The 20,102-nt window shown below is 37.2% G+C and overlaps 1 protein-coding gene across 1 annotated transcript in view; it reads left to right on the top strand.

Annotated features, from left to right (window-relative positions):
• LRRIQ1 (leucine rich repeats and IQ motif containing 1) overlaps positions 1 to 20,102 on the top strand; it is a 184,738-nt gene that overhangs the window by 53,695 nt on the left and 110,941 nt on the right. Inside the window, exon 13 of the mRNA XM_007165929.3 lies at positions 8,490 to 8,583. Within this exon, the coding sequence (XP_007165991.3) occupies positions 8,490 to 8,583 (94 nt within the window). The remainder of the gene's footprint in view (positions 1 to 8,489; positions 8,584 to 20,102) is intronic.

Here is a 20,102-nt window from a genome sequence, read left to right as displayed (position 1 = left end):
CTAGGTTTATCAGAATGTTGCCCTGCCTGTAACTCCTAGCACTCCAAGGACCTGTGGTAAATCCTCACATAGACTTCTTCCCCCAATTTCCTCCCCCCAACATATACACACACAGCTTCTTCTCAGAACTTTTCACCATAAATTCCAGCTTCACATCTAAACTTTGCCTCCTCACTCAGCAAAACAGCCTCTTTGCTTGGTTTCCACTTTCTTGCTCTAAGGTAAAATGCATTTAGGCAGAAAACCATTGTGATTGTCAGCTCACCATGTGTGTTTCCCTTTTCTCTGAGTGAGGCTTAAAAACAGGTGCTTCATGTTTATTGCTCAGTTTTATGATTGTTTTCTGTGGGAGAGTAATTCTGGTATAAATTACTCTTAATGTATCCTAGATTGACCTACTATTTTTACTTTTGAAAGTATAAATATAATTCTGTTTAGGCATACGATCAATTTTACCACTATCCTATTACTTTTGATTTTACTTTTTTAGATTTTGTATTTACAATCTGGGACAAACTGCTCTAAGCCCTTTACATACATTATCTCATTTAATCCTCACCCTATGAGATAGAAATGAACCTGAATCATCAAGCAGTTGTATGATTTGCATAAATTCACACAGTGGCTAAATGGTAGAAATATGTTTTTTTTTAACATCTTTATTGGAGTATAATTGCTTTACAATGGTGTGTTAGTTTCTGCTTTATAACAAAGTGAATCAGTTATACATATACATATCTTCCCATATCTCTTCCCTCTTGCGTCTCCCTCCTTCCCACCCTCCCTATCCCACCCCTCTAGGGGGTCACAAAGCACCGAGCTGATCTCCCTGTGCTATGCGGCTGCTTCCCACTAGCTATCTATTTTACATTTGGTAGTGTATATATGTCCATGCCACTCTCTCACCCTGTCACATCTTACCCCTCCCCCTCCCCATATCCTCAAGTCCATTCTCTAGTAGGTCTGTGTCTTTATTCCCGTCTTGCCACTAGGTTCTTCATGGCCTTTTTTTTTTTCCTTAGATTCCATATATATATGTGTTAGCATACTGTATTTGTTTTTCTCTTTTTGATTTACTTCATTCTGTATGACAGACTCTAACTCCATCCACCTCACTACAAATAACTCAATTTCATTTCTTTCTATGGCTGAGTAATATTCCATTGTATATATGTGCCACATCTTCTTTATCCATTCATCTATCGATGGACACTTAGGTTGCTTCCATGTCCTGGCTATTGTAAATAGAGCTGCAATGAACATTTTGGTACATGACTCTTTTGGAATTATGGTTTTCTCAGGGTATATGCCCAGTAGTGGGATTGCTGGGTCATATGGTACTTCTATTTTTATTTTTTAAGGAACCTCCATACTGTTCTCCATAGTGGCTGTATCAATTTACATCCCAACCAACACTGGAAGAGTGTTCCCTTTTCTCCACACCCTCTCCAGCATTTATTGTTTCTAGATTTTTTGATGATGGCCATTCTGACCGGTGTGAGATGATATCTCATTGTAGTTTTGATTTGCATTTCTCTAATGATTAATGATGTTGAGCATTCTTTCATGCGTCTGTTGGCAATCTGTATATCTTCTTTGGAGAAATGTCTATTTAGGTCTTCTGCCCATTTTTGGGTTGGATTTTGTTTTTTTGTTATTGAGCTGCATGAGCTGCTTGTAAATCTTGGAGATTAATCCTTTGTCAGTTGCTTCATTTGCAAATATTTTCTCCCATTCTGAGGGTTGTCTTTTGGTCTTGTTTATGGTTTCCTTTGCTGTGCAAAAGCTTTTAAGTTTCATTAGGTCCCATTTGTTTATTTTTGTTTTTATTTCCATTTCTCTAGGAGTTGGGTCAAAAAGGATCTTGCTGTGATTTATGTCATAGAGTGTTCTGCGTATGTTTTCCTCTAAGAGTTTGATAATGTGTGGCCTTACATTTAGGTCTTTAATCCATTTTGAGTTTATTTTTGTGTATGGTGTTAGGGAGTGTTCTAATTTCATACTTTTACATGTACCTGTCCAGTTTTCCCAGCACCACTTATTGAAGAGGCTGTCTTTTCTCCACTGTATATGCTTGCCTCCTTTATCAAAGATAAGGTGACCATATGTGTGTGGGTTTATCTCTGGGCTTTCTATCCTGTTCCATTGATCTATGTTTCTGTTTTTGTGCCAGTACCAAACTGTCTTGATTACTGTAGCTTTGTAATATAGTCTGAAGTCAGGGAGCCTGATTCCTCCAGCTCCATTTTTCGTTCTCAAGATTGCTTTGGCTCTTCGGGGTCTTTTGTGTTTCCATACAAATTGTGAAATTTTTTGTTCTAGTTCTGTGAAAAATGCCAGTGGTAGTTTGATAGGGATTGCATTGAATCTGTAGATCGCTTTGGGTAGTAGAGTCATTTTCACAATGTTGATTCTTTCAACCCAAGAACATGGTATATCTCTCCATCTATTTGTATCATCTTTAATTTCTTTCATCAGTGTCTTATAATTTTCTGCATACAGGTCTTTTGTCTCCTTAGGTAGGTTTATTCCTAGATGTTTTATTCTTTTTGTTGCAATGGTAAACGGGAGTGTTTACTTAATTTCACTTTCAGATTTTTCATCATTAGTGTATAGGAATGAAAGAGACTTCTGTGCATTAATTTTGTGTCCTGCTACTTTACCAAATTCATTAATTAGCTCTAGTAGTTTTCTGGTGGCATCTTTAGGATTCTCTATGTACAGTATCATGTCATCTGCAAACAGTGACAGCTTTACTTCTTCTTTTCCGATTTAGATTCCTTTTATTTCTTTTTCTTCTCTGATTGCTGTGGCTAACACTTCCAAAACTATGTTGAATAATAGTGGTGAGAGTGGGCAACCTTGTCTTGTTCCTGATCTTAGTGGAAATGGTTTCAGTTTTTCACCATTGAGGACAATGTTGGCTGTGGGTTTGTCATACATGGCTTTTATTATGTTGAGGAAAGTTCCCTCTATGCCTACTTTCTGCAGGGCTTTTATCATAAATGGGTGTTGAATTTTGTCGCAAGCTTTCTCTGCATCTATTGAGATGATTATATGGTTTTTCTCCTTCAGTTTGTTAATATGATGTATCACGTTGATTGATTTGCATATATTGAAGAATCCTTGCATTCCTGGAATAAACCCCACTTGATCATGGTGTATGATCATTTTAATGCGCTGTTGGATTCTGTTTGCTAATATTTTGTTGAGGATTTTTGCATCTATGTTCATCAGTGATATTGGCCTGTAGTTTTCTTTCTTTGTGACATCTTTGTCTGGTTTTGGTATCAGGGTGATGGTGGCCTCGTAGAATGAGTTGGGGAGTGTTCCTCCCTCTGCAATATTTTGGAAGAGTTTGAGAAGGATAGGTGTTAGCTCTTCTCTAAATGTTTGATAGAATTCGCCTGTGAAGCCATCTGGTCCTGAGCTTTTGTTTGTTGGAAGATTTTTAATCACAGTGTCAATTTCAGTGCTTGTGATTGGTCTGTTCATATTTTCTATTTCTTCCTGGTTCATTCTCAGCAGGTTGTGCATTTCTAAGAATTTGTCCATTTCTTCCAGGTTGTCCATTTTATTGGCATAGAGTTGCTTGTAGTAATCTCTCATGATCGTTTATATTTCTGCAGTGTCAATAGTTACTTCTCCTTTTTCATTTCTAATTCTATTGATTTGAGTCTTCTCCCTTTTCCTCTTGATGAGTCTGGCTAATGGTTTATCAATTTTGTTTATCTTCTCAAAGAACCAGCTTTTAGTTTTTTAGTTTTATTGATCTTTGCTATTGTCTCCTTCATTTCTTTTACATTTATTTGTGATCTGGTCTTTATGATTTCTTTCCTTCTGCTAGCTTTGGGGTTTTTTTGTTCTTCTTTCTCTAATTGCTTTAGGTGCAAGGTTAGGTTGTTTATTCGAGATGTTTCCTGTTTCTTTTTTTTTTTTTTTTTTCTTTAATTAATTTATTTATATTTATTTATTTATTTATGGCTGTGTTGGGTCTTCGTTTCTGTGCGAGGGCTTTCTCCAGTTGCGGCGAGCGGGGGCCACTCTTCATCGCGGTGCGCGGGCCTCTCTCTGTCGCGGCCTCTCTTGTTGCGGAGCACAGGCTCCAGATGCGCAGGCTCAGTAGTTGTGGCTCACGGGCTTAGTTGCTCCACGGCATGTGGGATCTTCCCAGACCAGGGCTCGAACCCGTGTCCCCTTCATTGGCAGGCAGATTCCCAACCACTGCGCCACCAGGGAAGCCCCTGTTTCCTGTTTCTTGATGTAGACTTGTATTGCTATACACTTCCCTGTTAGAACTGCTTTTGCTGTATCCCATAGGTTTTGGGTCATCGTGTCTCCATTGTCATTTGTTTCTAGGTATTTTTTGATTTCCCCTTTGATTTCTTCAGTTATCACTTCGTTATTAAGTAGCATATTGTGTAGCCTCCATGTGTTTGTATTTTTTACAGATCTTTTCCTGTAATTGATATCTAGTCTCATAGCGTTGTGGTTGGAAAAGATACTTGATACGATTTCAATTTTCTTAAATTTACCAAGGCTTGATTTGTGACCCAAGATATGATCTATCCTGGAGAATGTTCCATGAGCACTTGAGAAAAATGTGTATTCTGTTGTTTTTGGGTGGAAAGTCCTATAAATATCAATTAAGTCCATCTTGTTTAATGTATCATTTAAAGCTTGTGTTTCCTTATTTATTTTCATTTTGGATGATCTGTCCATTGGTGAAAGTGGGGTGTTAAAGTCCCCTACTATGATTGTGTTACTGTTGATTTCCCCTTTTATGGCTGTTAGTATTTGCCTTATGTATTTAGGTGCTCCTATGTTGGGTGCATAAATATTTACAATTGTTATACCTTCTTCTTGGATCGATCCCTTGATCATTATATAGTGTCCTTCTTTGTCTCTTGTAATAGTCTTTATTTTAAAGTCTATTTTGTCTGATATGAGAATTGCTACTCCAGCTTTCTTTTGATTTCCATTTGCATGGAATATCTTTTTCCATCCCCTCACTTTCAGTCTGTATGTGTCCCTAGGTCTGAAGTGGGTCTCTTGTAGACAGCATATATATGGGTCTTGTTTTTGTATCCATTCAGCCAGTCTGTGTCTTTTGGTGGGAGCATTTAATCCATTTACATTTAAGGTAATTATCGATATGTATATTCCTATTCCCATTTTCTTAAATGTTTTGGGTTTGTTATTGTAGGTGTTTTCCTTCTCTTGTGTTTCTTGCCTAGAGAAGTTCCTTTAGCATTTGTTGTAAAGCTGGTTTGGTGGTGCTGAACTCTCTCAGCTTTTGCTTGTCTGTAAAGGTTTTAATTTCTCCATCAAATCTGAATGAGATCCTTGCTGGGTAGAGTAATCTTGGTTGTAGGTTTTTCTCCTTCATCACTTTAAGTATATCCTGCCACTCCCTTCTGGCTTGCAGAGTTTCTGCTGAAAGATCAGCTGTTAACCTTATGGGGATTCCCTTGTGTGTTATTTGTTGTTTCTCCCTTGCTGCTTTTAATATGTTTTCTTTATATTTAATTTTTGATAGTTTGATTAATATGTGTCTTGGCGTGTTTCTCCTTGGATTTATCCAGTATGGGACTCTCTGTGCTTCCAGGACTTGATTAACTATTTCCTTTCCCATATTAGGGAAGTTTTCAACTATAATCTCTTCAAATATTTTCTCAGTCCCTTTCTTTTTCTCTTCTTCTTCTGGGACCCCTATAATTCGAATGTTGGTGCGTTTAATGTTGTCCCAGAGGTCTCTGAGACTGTCCTCAGTTCTTTTCATTCTTTTTTCTTTATTCTGCTCTGCAGTAGTTATTGCCACCATTTTATCTTCTAGGTCACTTATTCGTTCTTCTGCCTCAGTTATTCTGCTATTGATCCCTTCTAGAGTATTTTTAATTTCATTTATTGTGTTTTTCATCATTGCTTGGTTCCTCTTTAGTTCTTCTACGTCCTTCTTAAATGTTTCTTGCATTTTTTTCTATTCTATTTCCAAGATTTTGGATCATCTTTACTATCATTATTCTGAACTCTTTTTCAGGTAGACTGCCTATTTCCTCTTCATTTGTTAGGTCTGGTGTGTTTTGACCCTGCTCCTTCATCTGCTGTGTGTTTTTCTGTGTTCTCATTTTGCTTATCTTACTGTGTTTGGGGTCTCCTTTTCACAGACTGCAGGTTTGTAGTTCCCGTTGTTTTTGGTATCTGTCCCCAGTGGCTAAGTTTGGTTCAGTGGGTTGTGTAGGCTTCCTGGTGGAGGGAATTAGTGCCTCTGTTCTGGTGGATGAGGCTGGATCTTGTCTTTCTGATGGGCACGTCCACGTCTGGTGGTGTATTTTGGTGTGTCTGTGGCCTTATTATGATTTTAGGCAGCCTCTCTGCTAATGGATGGGGTTGTGTTCCTGTCTAGCTAGTTGTTTGGCATAGGGTGTCCAGCACTGTAGCTTGCTGGTCGTTGGGTGAAGCTGGGTCTTGATGTTGAGATGGAGATCTCTGGGAGATTTTTGCCGTTTGGTATTACGTGGAGCTGGGAGGTCTCTTGTGGACCAGTGTTCTGAAGTTGGCTCTCCCACCTCAGAGGCACAGCCCTGATGCCTGGCTGGAGCACCAAGAGCCTTTCATCCATTCGGCTCAGAATAAAAGGGAGAAAAAGTAGAAAGAAAGAGGATAAAATAAAATAAAATAAAATAAAACAATTATAATAAAAAATAAGAAAAAAATTATTAAGAAAAATTTAAGAAATTTTTTTTAATTTTTAAAAATAAATTTAATTTTTATAATAAAAATAAGAAACAAATTAAGAAAAAAATTTATTAAGAAAAAAATTTTTTAATTTTTTTAAAATAAAAAGTAAAAAACTTACTAAGAAAAAAATTTTTTTAAATAAAAAGTAAGGAAAAAATTTATTAATAAAAAAGGTTTTTAAGTAAAGAAACAAACAAACAAACAACAAAAAAAATGGACGGACCGAACCCTAGGACAAATGGTGAAAGCAAAGCTATACAGACAAAATCTCACCCAGAAGCATACACATATACACTCACAAAGAAAGGAAAAGGGGAAAAATTAATATATCCTGCTTCCAAAGTCCACCTCCTGAATTTGGGATGATTCGTTGTCTATTCAGGTATTCAACAGATGCAGGTACATCAAGTTGTTTGTGGAGCTTTAATCCGCTGCGTCTGAGGCTGCTGGGAGATATTTCCCTTTCTCTTCTTTGTTCATACAGCTCCCAGGGTTCAGCTTTGGATTTGGACCCGCCTCTGCGTGTAGGTCGCCTGAGGGCGTCTGTTCTTCGCTCACACAGGATGGGGTTAAAGGAGCAGCTGAAGCGGGGGCTCTGGCTCACTCAGGCGGGGGAGAGGAAGGGTACGGATGTGGGGTGAGCCTGCGGCGGCAGAGGCCGGCGTGACATTGCAGCAGCCTGAGGCGCGCCGTGTGTTCTCCCGGGGAAGTTGTCCCTGGATCACGGGAGCCTGGCAGTGGCGGGCTGCACAGGCTTCCAGGAGGGGCAGTGTGGAGAGTGACCTGTGCTCACACACAGGCTTCTTGGTGGTGGCAGCAGCAGCCTTAGCATCTCATGCCCGTCTCTGGGGTCCAGGCTGATAGCCGCTGCTCGCGCTCGTCTCTGGAACTCGTTTAGACGGCGCTCTGAATCCCCTCTCCTTGCGCACTGCGAAACAAAGAGGCAAGAAAAAGTCTCTTGCCTGTTCAGCAGCTCCAGACCTTTTCCCGGACTCCCTCCCTGCCAGCTGTGGCGCACTAACCCCTTCAGTCTGTGTTCACACAGCCAACCCCAGTCCTCTCCCTGCGATGCGACCGAAGCCTGAGCCTCAGCTTGCAGCCCCCGCCCGCCCTGGCGGGTGAGCAGACAAGCCTCTCGGGCTGGTGAGTGCTGCCCTGGCACCGAGCCGCTGTTCTGGAATCTCTCTGCTTTGCCCTCCGCACCCCTGTGGCTGCGCTCTCCTCCATGGCTCCGAAGCTTCCCCCCTCTGCCACCTGCAGTCTCCGCCCGCGAAGGGACTTCCTAGTATGTGGAAACCTTTCCTCCTTCACAGCTCCCTCCCACTGGTGCAGGTCCCGTCCCTATTCTTTTGTCTCTGTTATTTCTTTTTTCTTTTGCCCTACCCAAGTACATGGGGAGTTTTTTGCCTTTTGGGAGGTCTGACGTCTTCTGCCAGCGTTCAGTGGGTGTTCTGTAGGAGCAGTTCCACGTGTAGATGTATTTCTAATGTATCTGTGGGAAGGAAGGTGATCTCCGCGTCTTACTCTTCCGCCATCTTGCCCAGACCCCTAGAAATATGTATTTTGACAGCAGAGTCTAGGTTCTTAATATGGTCTCCTTTTAAAAGCATATCATATTCTGCAAAATAAATATTTTTTGTTGCCTTTCTTTAATAGCTAACCCATAAATAAAATGGTCATTGATTTATGATTATTTTTCTTTATCTGTGATAACTTTCATAATAATTTTTATTGTTTATTTTCTATAGATCTTACAAGTGCCCTAAGGTGGTTTGCTGCATGCTTTTCTCTCCATGAATTGTCTCTCACTGGAAACCCACTTCTTCAAGAAATAAACTGGAGGTAAAGAAACAATGTTGCACCCTATGTACATACTTTATTATAGTTGCAGAGAACACAGTTTGATGAAAATTGTTCTGTGTATACTAAATACTTGGGACAAGTTAGTAAAAAATAATTTAAAAGTTATTCAAAACAAAACAGTTTTGTAAAAATAGTTTAAAACATATCGTCTACCTAAAATAATTTTTGTACATGTATGGACTAATGCAAATTTGAAATGATAATTTTGATCGATACCATGGATTATGTGGCACTTTTAGTATGATGTCAATTTAGGTTTTGTGTTTATAGTAAAGACATTTGGTGGGAATTACTTTTTGAGTCATCTAAATCCCATAGCTTGCTATTAAAAGTTATTTCCTTTCTGCCAGTAATTTGATTTTGTTTTATTTTCTTGAAAGAGAAGGTTGGTGTCTGTTAATGTATGTATTATAAGTATATGTGAATTCGTGCCTCTATTTGGAATATTGCAGTACCTAGATGTAAATGAAAAAAAAATTGTGATTTTTTTTAAACTTTTTAAAAAAAGATTTAATTTTATTTATTTTTGGCTGCGTTGGGTCTTCATTGCTGCATGTGGGCTTTCTCTAGTTGCGCCAAGTGGGGACTACTCTTTGTTGCAGTGTGCAGGCTTCTCCTTGCAGTGGCTTCTCTTGTTGCGGAGCACGAGCTGTACGTGCGCAGGATTCAGTAGTTATGGTACATTGGCTTAGTTGCTCCATGGCATGTGGGATCTTCCTGGACCAGGGGTTGAACCCATGTCCCTTGCTTGCATTGGCAGGTGGATTCTTATCCACTGAGCCACCAGGGAAGTCCCTTGATTGTTTTTCTTTTTACTTTAATTTTATTTATTTTTTTCTACAGCAGGTTCTTATTAGTCATCAATTTTATACACATCAGTGTATACATGTCAATCCCAATCTCCCAATTCATCACACCACCACCCCCGCCCCCCCACCACTTCCCCCTCTAGGTGTCCATACGTTTGTTCTCTGCATCTGTGTCTCCATTCCTACCCTGCAAACCGGTTCATCTGTACCATTTTTCTAGGTTCTACATACATGTGTTAATATACGATACTTGTTTTTCTCTTTCTGACTTACTTCACTCTGTATGACAGTCTCTAGATCCATCCACGTCTCCACAAATGACTCAATTTCATTCCTTTTTATGGCTGAGTAATACTCCATCGTATATATGTACCACATCTTCTTTATCCATTCATCTGTCGATGGGCATTTAGGTTGTTTCCATGTCCTGGCTATTATAAATAGTGCTGCAATGAACATAGGGGTGCATGTGTCTTTTTGAATTATGGTTTTCTCTGGGTATACGCCCAGTAGTGGGATTGCTGGGTCATATGGTAATTCTATTTTAAGTTTTTTAAGGAACCTCCATACTGTTCTCCCTAGTGTCTGTATCAATTTACATTCCCAACAACAGTGCAAGAGGGTTCCCTTTTCTCCACACCGTCTCCAGCATTTGTTGTTTGTAGATTTTCTGATGATCCCCATTCGAACTGGTGTGAGGTGATTCCTCATTGTAGTTTTGATTTGCATTTCTCTAATAATTAGTGATGTTGAGCAGCTTTTCATGTGCTTCTTGGCCATCTGTATGTCTTCTTTGGAGAAATGTCTATTTAGGTCTTCTGCCCATTTTTGGATTGGGTTGTTTGTTTTTTTAATATCGAGCTGCATGAGCCGTTTATATATTTTGGAGATTAATCCTTTGTCTGTTGATTCGTTTGCAAATATTTTCTCCCATGCTGAGGGTTGTCTTTTCGTCTTGTTTATGGTTTCCTTTGCTGTGCAAAAGCTTTTACGTTTCATTAGGTCCCATTTGTTTATTTTTGTTTTTATTTCCATTAATCTAGGAGGTGGATCAAAAAAGATCTTGCTGTGATTTATGTCAAAGAGTGTTCTTCTGAAGATTTCCTCTAAGAATTTTATAGTGTCCAGACTTACATTTAGGTCTGTAATCCATTTTGAGTTTATTTTTGTGTATGGTGTTAAGGATTGTTCTAATTCCATTCTTTTCCATGTAGCTGTCCAGTTTTCCCAGCACCACTTATTGAAGAGACTGTCTTTTCTCCATTGTATATCCTTGCCTTCTTTGTCATAGATTAGTTGACCATAGGTGCGTGGGTTTATATCTGGGCTTTCTATGCTATTCCATTGATCTATATTTCTGTTTTTGTGCCAGTACCATATTGTCTTGATTACTGTAGCTTTGTAGTTTAGTGTGAAGTCAGGAAGTCTGATTCCTCCAGCTCCCTTTTTCTCCCTCAAGACTGCTTTGGCTCTTCGGGGTCTTTTGTGTCTCCATACAAATTTTAAGATTTTTTTGTTCTAATTCTGTAAAAAATGCCATTGGTAATTTGGTAGGCATTGCATTGAGTCTGTAGATTCCTTTGGGTAGTATAGTCATTTTCACAGTATTGATTCTTCCAATCCAAGAACATGGTATATCTCTCCATCTGTTTGTATCATCTTTAATTTCATTCATCAGTGTCTTATAGTTTTCTGCATACAGGTCTTTTGTCTCCCTAGGTAGGTTTATTCCTAGGTATTTTATTCTTTTTGTTGCAGTGGTAAATGGGAGTGTTTCCTTAATTTCTCTTTCAGATTTTTCATCATTAGTGTATAGGAATGCAAGAGATTTCTGTGCATTAATTTTGTATCCTGCTACTTTACCAAATTCATTGATTAACTCTAGTAGTTTTCTAGTGACATCTTTAGGATTCTCTATGTATAGTATCATGTCATCTAAACAGTGACAGTTTTACTTCTTCTTTTCCAATTTGTATTCCTTTTATTTCTTTTTCTTCTTTGATTGCTGTGGCTAGGACTTCCAAACCTATGTTGAATAATAGTGGTGAGAATGGACATCCTTGTCTTGTTCCTGATCTTAGAGGAAATGCTTTCAGTTTTTCACCATTGAGAATGATGTTTGCTGTGGGTTTGTCGTATATGGCCTTTATTATGTTGAGGTAGGTTCCCTCTATACCCACTTTCTGGAGAGTTTTTATCATAAATGGGTGTTGAATTTTGTCAAAAGCTTTTTCTGCATCTATTGAGATGATCATATGGTTTTTCTTCTTCAGTTTGTTAATATGGTGTATCACTTTGATTGATTTGCGTATACTGAAGCATCCTTACATCCCTGAGATAAATCCCACTTGATCATGGTGTATGATCCTTTTAATGTGTTGTTGGATTCTGGATTGTTTTTTTTTTCAGTTTTACATGTATATTCATCAGTGATATTGTTCTGTAATTTTCTTTTTTTGTAGTATCTTTGTCTGGTTTTGGTATCAGGCTGATGGTGGCCTCATAGAATGAATTTGGGAGTGTTCCTTCCTCTGCAGTTTTTTGGAAGAGTTTGAGAAGGATGGGTGTTAGCTCTTCTCTAAATGTTTGATAGAGTTCACCTGTGAAGCCATGTGGTCCTGGACTTTTGTTTGTTGGAAGATTTTTAATCACAGTTTCAATTTCATTACTTGTGATTAGTCTGTTCATATTTTCTATTTCTTCCTTCTTCAGTCTTGGAAGGTTATACCTTTCTAAGAATTTGTCCATTTCTTCCAGGTTTCCATTTTATTGGCATAGAGGAACTTGTAGTAGTCTCTTAGGATGCTTTGTATTTCTGTGGTGTCTGTTGTAACTTCTCCTTTTTCATTTCTAATTTTATTGATTTGAGTCCTCTCCCTCTTTTTCTTGATGAATCTGGCTAATGGTTTATCAATTTTGTTTATCTTCTCAAAGAACCAGCTTTTAGTTTTATTGATTTTTGCTATTGTCTTCTTTGTTTCTATTTCATTTATTTCTGCTCTGATCTTTATGATTTCTTTCCTTGTACTAACTTTGTGTTTTGTTTGTTCTTCTTTCTCTAGTTCCTTTAGGTGTAAGGTTAGGTTGTTTATTTGAGATATTTGTTGTTTCTTGAGGTAGGATTGTATTGCCATAAACTTCCCTCTTAGAACTGCTTTTGCCTCATCCCATAGGTTTTGGATCATCGTGTTTTCATTGTAATTTGTCTCTAGGTATTTTTTAATTTCTGCTTTGATTTCTTCAGTGATCTCTTGGTTATTTAGTAACGTAATGTTTAGCCTCCATGTGTTTGTGTTTTTTACTTTTTTTTCCCTGTAATTGATTTCTAATCTCATAACGTTGTGGTCAGAAAAGATGCTTGATATGATTTCAATTTTCTCAAATATACTGAGGCTTAATTTGTGACCCAGGATGTGATCTATCCTGGAGAATGTTCCGTGCGCACTTGAGAAGAAAGTGTAATCTGCTGTTTTCAGATGGAATGTCCTATAAATATCAATTAAATCTATTTGGTCTATTGTGTCATTTAAAGCTTTTGTTTCCTTATTAATTTTCTGTTTGGATGATATCCCCAGTGGTGTAAGTGAGGTGTTAAAGTCCCCCACTATTACTGTGTTAGTGTCAATTTCCTCTTTTATAGCTGTTAGCAGTTGCCTTATGTATTGAGTTGCTCCTATGTTGGGTGCATATATATTTATAATTGTTATAGCTTCTTCTTGGATTGATCCCTTGATCATTATATATTTTCTTCCTTGTCTCTTGTAACATTCTTTATTTTAACATCTATTTTATCTGACATGCGTATTGCTACTCCAGCTTACTTTTGATTTCCATTTGCATGGAATATCTTTTTCCATCCCCTCACTTTCAGTCTGTATGTGTCCCTAGGTCTGAAGTGGATCTCTTGTAGACAGCATATATATGGGTCTTGTTTTTGTATCAGCAAGCCTGTGTCTTTTAGTTGGAGCATTTAATCCATTCACGTTTAAGGTAATTATCGATATGTATGTTCCTATGACCATTTTCTTAATTGTTTTGGGTTTGTTTTTGTAAGTCCTTTTCTTCTCTTGTGTTTCCCACTTAGAGGAGTTCCTTTAGCATTTGCTTTAGAGCTGGTTTGTTGGTGGTGAATTCTCTTAGCTTTTGCTTGTCTGTAAACCTTTTGATTTCTCTGTTGTATCTGAATGAGATCCTTGCCGGGTAGAGTAATCTTGGTGGTAGGTTCTTCCCTTTCATCACTTTAGATATATCATGCCACTCCCTTCTGGCTTGTAGAGTTTCTGCTGAGAAATCAGCTGTTAACCTTATGGGAGTTCCCTTGTATGTTATTTGTCGTTTTTCCCTTGCTGCTTTAAATAATTTTTCTTTGTCTTTAGTTTTTACCAATTTGATTACTGTGTGTCTCGGCATGTTTCTCCTTGGGTTTATCCTGTATGGGACTCGTTGCGCTTCCTGGACTTGGGTGGCTATTTCCTTTCCCATGTTAGGGAAGTTTTCGACTATAATCTCTTCTAATATTTTCTCAGGTCCTTTCTCTCTCTCTTCTCCTTCTGGGACCCCTATAATGCGAATGTTGTTCCATTTAATGTTTTCCCAGAGGTCTTTTAGGCTGTCTTCATTTCTTTTCATTCTTTTTTCTTTATTCTGTTCCACAGCAGCGAATTCCATCATTTTGTCTTCCAGGTCACATATCCGTTCTTCTGCCTCAGTTATTCTGCTATTGATTCCTTCTAGTGTAGTTTTCATTTCAGTTATTGTATTGTTCATCTGTGTTTGTTTGTTCTTTAATTCTTCTAGTTCTTTGTTAAACATTTGTTGCATCTTCTTGATTTTTGCCTGCATTCTTATTCTGAGGTCCTGGATCATCTTCACTCTCATTATTCTGAATTCTTTTTCTGGAAGGTTGCCTATCTTCACTCCATTTAGTTGTTTTTCTGGGGTTTTATCTTGTTCCTTCATCTGGTATGTAGCCCTCTGCCTTTTCATCTTGTCTGTCTTTCTGTGAATCTGGTTTTTGTTCCACAGGCTGCAGGATTGTAATTCTTCTTGCTTCTGCTCTGTAATTTTTTTAAAATGAATTTTCTTTTTAAAAAAATTCTTTAATCTGAAACTCTGAAATTATGCTAACACCATTTTCCCGAAGTTAAGCTTCATCTTTTTTTGTAATCACATTTTTTGAAGTAATTTACCTATAATAAAATTTATCAATTTTGAGTATCAGTTTATGAGTATGAATATTGTGTAAAAACCACCACAATCAAGGTATTGAACATTTTTATCACCTTGAAAAATCACCTTATGCCCCTGGGTGGTCAGTCCCCTCTTCCAATTGTTTAAAAATGTCTCTCCACTGTCTTATGGCTTTCACTGTTTCTGATGAGAAATCTGTGAACATTCATGTCTTCATTCCTCTGTCTCTGAGTACTTTTAAGATTTTCCCTTCATCAGTGGTCTTCAGCAATTTGATTATAATGTGCTTTGGTTGCTTTTATATAGATTTACTCTGCTTAGGATTTTTTTGTTGTTTATTGGCTTAAGTTTTTTTTAATTAATGTATAGTTGATTTACCATGTTGTGTTAGTTGCAGGTGTACAGCAAAGTGATTCAGTTATGTGTGAGTGTGTGTATTCTTTTCAGATTTTTTTCTATTATGGGTTATTACAAGTTATTGAATATAGTTCCCTTTCTTATACAGTAAGTCCTTTATGCTTATCTACTTTATACATAGTAGTGTGTATCTATTAATTCCAAAGTCCTAATTTATCCCTTCCCTCTGTCTTTCTTCTTTGGGAACCATAAGTTTGTCTTCTATGTCTCTGAGTCTATTTCTGTGTTGTAAATAAGTTCATTTGTATTTTTTTTTTATTCCACATATAAGTGATATCATATGATATTTGTCTTTCTCTGTCTGACTTACTTCACTTAATATGATAATCTCTAGGTCCATCCATGTTTAGGATTTACTGAACCTCTCAGATACAGTGGATTTATAGTTTCCATAAAATTTTGAAAATTGTTGGCTAGTAATTTGCAAATATTTTGTTTTATCTTGTCCTACTAGGACTCTAACTTCATCAGTATTAGACCACTTGATATATCCCAGATGTCGCTATTGCTCTGTTCTTATATTTATTATACTTTTTTTCTGCCTGTATTTCAGTCTTACTAGTTATTGCTATGTCTTCAAATTCTCTGATATTTTCTTCCTATACAGCTACTCTGCTGTTAATCCCATCTAGACTTTTTCAGTTCAGATCAGATATTATGATTTTCATTTTGAGACGTTTCCTTTATTTTTTAACGTTTACAATTTCTCTCCTAATCATGGTCATATTTTCCTGAATCAACTTGAACATGTGGATAATATTTATAATAGCTGTTTTAACATCCTTGTCTGTTAATTTCATCATCTCTATCATTTTGAGGTCTATTTTTATTGATTTTTTTATGATTCTGGGTCATATTTTCTTCTTGCATGCCCAGTCAATTTTGGTTGTAGTCTGGACATTTAAAATTTTATACTTGTTGATTTCTTAATTTTGTTTTTTTTTCCTTCAAATAACATATATTTTGCTTCTCACATGCAGCAGCTACATTACTTGGAATTAGTGAGATACCTTCAAAACTTCCTTTTAAGTTCTGTTAGGGAAGTCTCAAAGAAATCTTCAGACTAGTGCTAAGTTAGCCCCACTACTATGGCACCAACTTTCTGAGTATTCTGCCCAATGTCTCTTACATGTATCCTTTCAACTTTGGCTGATGAGAATTATTCCCATCCTCATGTGAGTTCCTGTAATTTTTCTGCCTTTTGCTTCCCACTTGTTCTTTCCCTTGGCTTTAAGTGGTTTTTCTCTCACACATCCTCAGACTCATTTACCAGGTCTAGGTGAATTAAATCCCAGTATACTGAAAAACTTTGCATATATCCACTTTGGAATTTTCTAGTACTGGTGATGTTTATGGCCTGAAGTCTTATCTCTTTTTATGTCCAGCAGCATGCATTTGTTAGATGGTTTAATATGATTTATTGTACATTTGACATTTGTATCATATCAGGTCATAGATACATCAAGGCAGAACAAGCCAAAATGGACAGGGCTTGTAGCCTAATTTAGCAAGGTGTGTTTGGCAACATGCTAAGTGTAGGGAAAGGCAACCATTTACTAAAATTCAGGTAGGACAATTTATTTCAGGATCTTAAGTTTGGATCAAGTCAGCAAGTCTTATCAATTTGACCAGGTAGTAAAAATAATTTATGAATAAAATATAGACAGGGAGAAATGAATGACTGAAAAAAAGGTTGTTGTGACATCCAGTCCTAGGGCAGAAGCAGCTGACTCTTTCCCCTGATTTGGTTTCCCTGTGATGTGTGGCCATAGCCAGGAAGATCCTTGTTTTTCTGAGTACTTCAGAGGAATATAAGATATCTTACAGAAGAACCAATGATCTGATTATGTTTAAAATTCCTTTACCTGACTTAATCCACCTGTAGAAAAAGATAAGAGAGTCTAGGGAGTAGTCGCTGTTCCCTCCCTTGTCTAAGGTCACTGCAAACCTGTGACATTCTCTTTCTAGATGTATTGGTTTCTTGAATTTGTTAATTGACGTTTAGTTAAGAAAACAGCAGCATTTTTACACCAAGTCAAACACCTGTGTGATTTGCTACTCATTGATAAGTTGAGTATCACAGAAGAGTTATTATCTTTTTGCCAGAAAATCTATTTTTCTTTCTTTTTTCTTTAAAGCTCAGTTTCCACATAAATTTCTAATGTTACAGTGTTTTTTAGGGAAACCTGGTATGTTTCCACATGTTTTAGAACAGAACCTGTCAACTTCTAGTTTAGAAACATCTGTTTCTAAGAGCAATTTAAGCTGTATAGCATGGAGGAAAGAGTATAACCCAGTGCAGTGGTTCTTAAAGGTGTATCCCCCAGACCAGCAGCTTCATCATCACTTGGAAGCCTGTTAGAAATGCAAAATCTTGGACACTGTCCAGATCCACTGAATCAGAAGCTAGCAGATGATTCCTAGTAATCTGTGTTTTATCAAGCCCTTTGTGTGATTCAGTGTGCACTAAAGTTTGGAAATCATTGTGTTTTTAAACAAGGACATCTTCCTCCTGCCCCGTGTTTTGTGATCCTGGGCAAGTAACTTACCTTTTCTATGGCTCTGAATCTTCATTAGTAAAATAAGGATAAAAATGGTACCTATCTTATGTTATAGCCATTAGATTTGAATGGGATAATACACTTATCTTGTTGATAACAATTCCTAGAACACGGTAAGCACACAAAACTCTATTATTTTCTATTACTAGGCCTACCAGTTCGTATTCAGTCACCAAGTATTTAGTGTATGCCTGCTATATGCAACCAGTGTCCTAACATGTTAGACATTATAAGGGAAATTCAATGTAACCCATGATTTCAAGTCATTTTTATAATCTTGTTAGGGATAGAAAATGTATTCAAAAATGATAACCATGAAAACTAATGGTAACAAACACTGAAACAGCATTGACTTTGTGCCCAACACCGTTCTCATCGTTCTCATTTAATCCTCACAACATGCCTGATGAAATAGCAACCTAGTGTCCCCATTTTATACTTAAGAAAACTGAGTTCCCAAAAGGCTAAGTAGCCTGCCCAGTTTCACACAGCTAGCAAGTCAAAGACCCAGGATTCAAATCCATGCAATCTAGCTCCAGAATCTGTGCTCTGAACTCTTAGATTTTAGTACCTAATAAAGTGTAAGTGTCAGATGATTATTGTAGGCAAGAGATATGCTTTAGAAATTTGGAAATATTATCTTAATTTAGTGTGACCAGGGAAAACTGCCTGCTCTGAAGAGGCAAACTTTGAGTTAAACCTCAAAAGTTTGGTAAGACTGAAAATCAGGGACTTCCCTGGTGGTCCAGTGGTTAAGACTCTGCTCTCTCAATGCAGGGGGCATGGGTTCAATCCCTTGTCGGGAAACTAAATCCCACATGCTGCACGATGTGGCCAAAAACTAAATAAATTAAATTAAATTAAAAAAAAAAAAGGAAAACCAAATTAAAAGAAAAGAAAGCACTTCTGATGGAGGAAATATCCAAAAAAGGAGGGAATGTGAAAGGTGAAGTTAGGCTCTGTTAGAAGGCCAGTCTATTCAGGTAAAATGGGTATAGTGGGAATACCATTGGAAAGAAGTAAGAAATCAAGTACTTATGCTTACAGTGTGTCAGAGAGTGGGCTAAGTACCTATATATATATTCCTTCATTTCACAGCAGCTAAGTTAGGTTCTGTAATTATCATTCTCATTTTACAGAGTATTTACTGAAGCTTAGATACCCTGTGACTTACCCAGTTATGAAGTAAGTGTCAGGGGTGGAATTTGAGTTCTGAAGCCTAGAATTTAAACATTGTACTCTGCGGTTTTATGTGTTGTATTACTGCCAGATTGTAAAGGGTTTCATACGCGAGGATAAAATGTCTCCTTTATCCTGTGGTCATGGAAAGGGACTGTAACATAGTGGATATATACAAGGGCTTTGTGAGTAAACTGCTCAGGTGCATATCTAGTTCCACCACTTCCTGGTTGTTTGCCTTGCTCAAGTTACTTAATCTTGCTATGTCTCTTCCTTCGTCTGTAAAATGGGTATAATAATAGTACCTATCTCATAAGGTCTATTCATTAGGGTAGTATAGGTTATACCACACAACAACAAACTCAGAAATCTATGTGGTTTAATACATTAGAAGGTTTTTGTTTGTTTGCTTACATTATGTCTGATGTGAGTTTGGCCTGTCTAATCTAAGCAGACTCAGAAACTCAGGCTGCTTCCATTTTGTGACCCTGTGTCACATAACTTCAACATAACCTCACTTTTTTAGGTAGTAGATTGTGGTGGGGAAAATGGCCACTAGGAAAACAACTGACATTTAACCACTCTGCCCTCAAAAGTGGCAGTGGTCACTCCTCTCATACTGTATTAACTGTAACTAGTCACATGGCCAAACTAACTGCAAAAAAACCCTGGGAAAAATAGAGAAGAACACGAGTATCAGAGCATACCAACAGTCTCTATGAGGAATAAATATGTTACCAAATGACAGCACTTTATAGTAGTGCCTGTCAGAAAGCATACTTGATAATGCTAGCCATTATTTTTAAGGAGCTATAGAGAAAGTTTGAATAGTTGTATGAAAATGAAAATAGTATTTGGGGAAGCTTGTTTTTAGTAGAAAAGTGACAAGAGATTAGGGGAAAGTAGTCAAATTAAATGAAAATCCAAGCATTAAAAAATGGCTAAAATTAAGTAGTAGAAGTGACCCCAGATTATTGTACAGATCCTTATAGTTTAGAGTCCTTGTATGCCTTGTATTTAGTAGACACCCAAAATTATTTGTTGGAGGAATACATTACTGAATTTAATTACATTATAATGTGTAAAAGCTTGAAAAAATGCATGTTTCAGCCCCTCTAATTTTTCTACTGAATTTATTCAATTTTATTTTAGTGATTGAAAATGTTATTTTCTATAAATTGAAAATTTATATTATTGTTGATTTGCAGTAATTATCAATATCTGGAGTTCTAAAATTGGAGTCCTCAGACTCCTAGGGAACCATAGTATTTATCAGATTCTCCAAGTTTCCTGAGAAGCTGATCTTAGGACAAGTTATTATAGGAAATGTCAACTATTAGTT

Source organism: Balaenoptera acutorostrata, chromosome 11, assembly GCF_949987535.1.
Source record: "Balaenoptera acutorostrata chromosome 11, mBalAcu1.1, whole genome shotgun sequence".
In the NCBI taxonomy this organism is placed as follows: domain Eukaryota; kingdom Metazoa; phylum Chordata; class Mammalia; order Artiodactyla; family Balaenopteridae; genus Balaenoptera; species Balaenoptera acutorostrata.
This window is presented reverse-complemented; position numbering and strand designations above follow the sequence as displayed.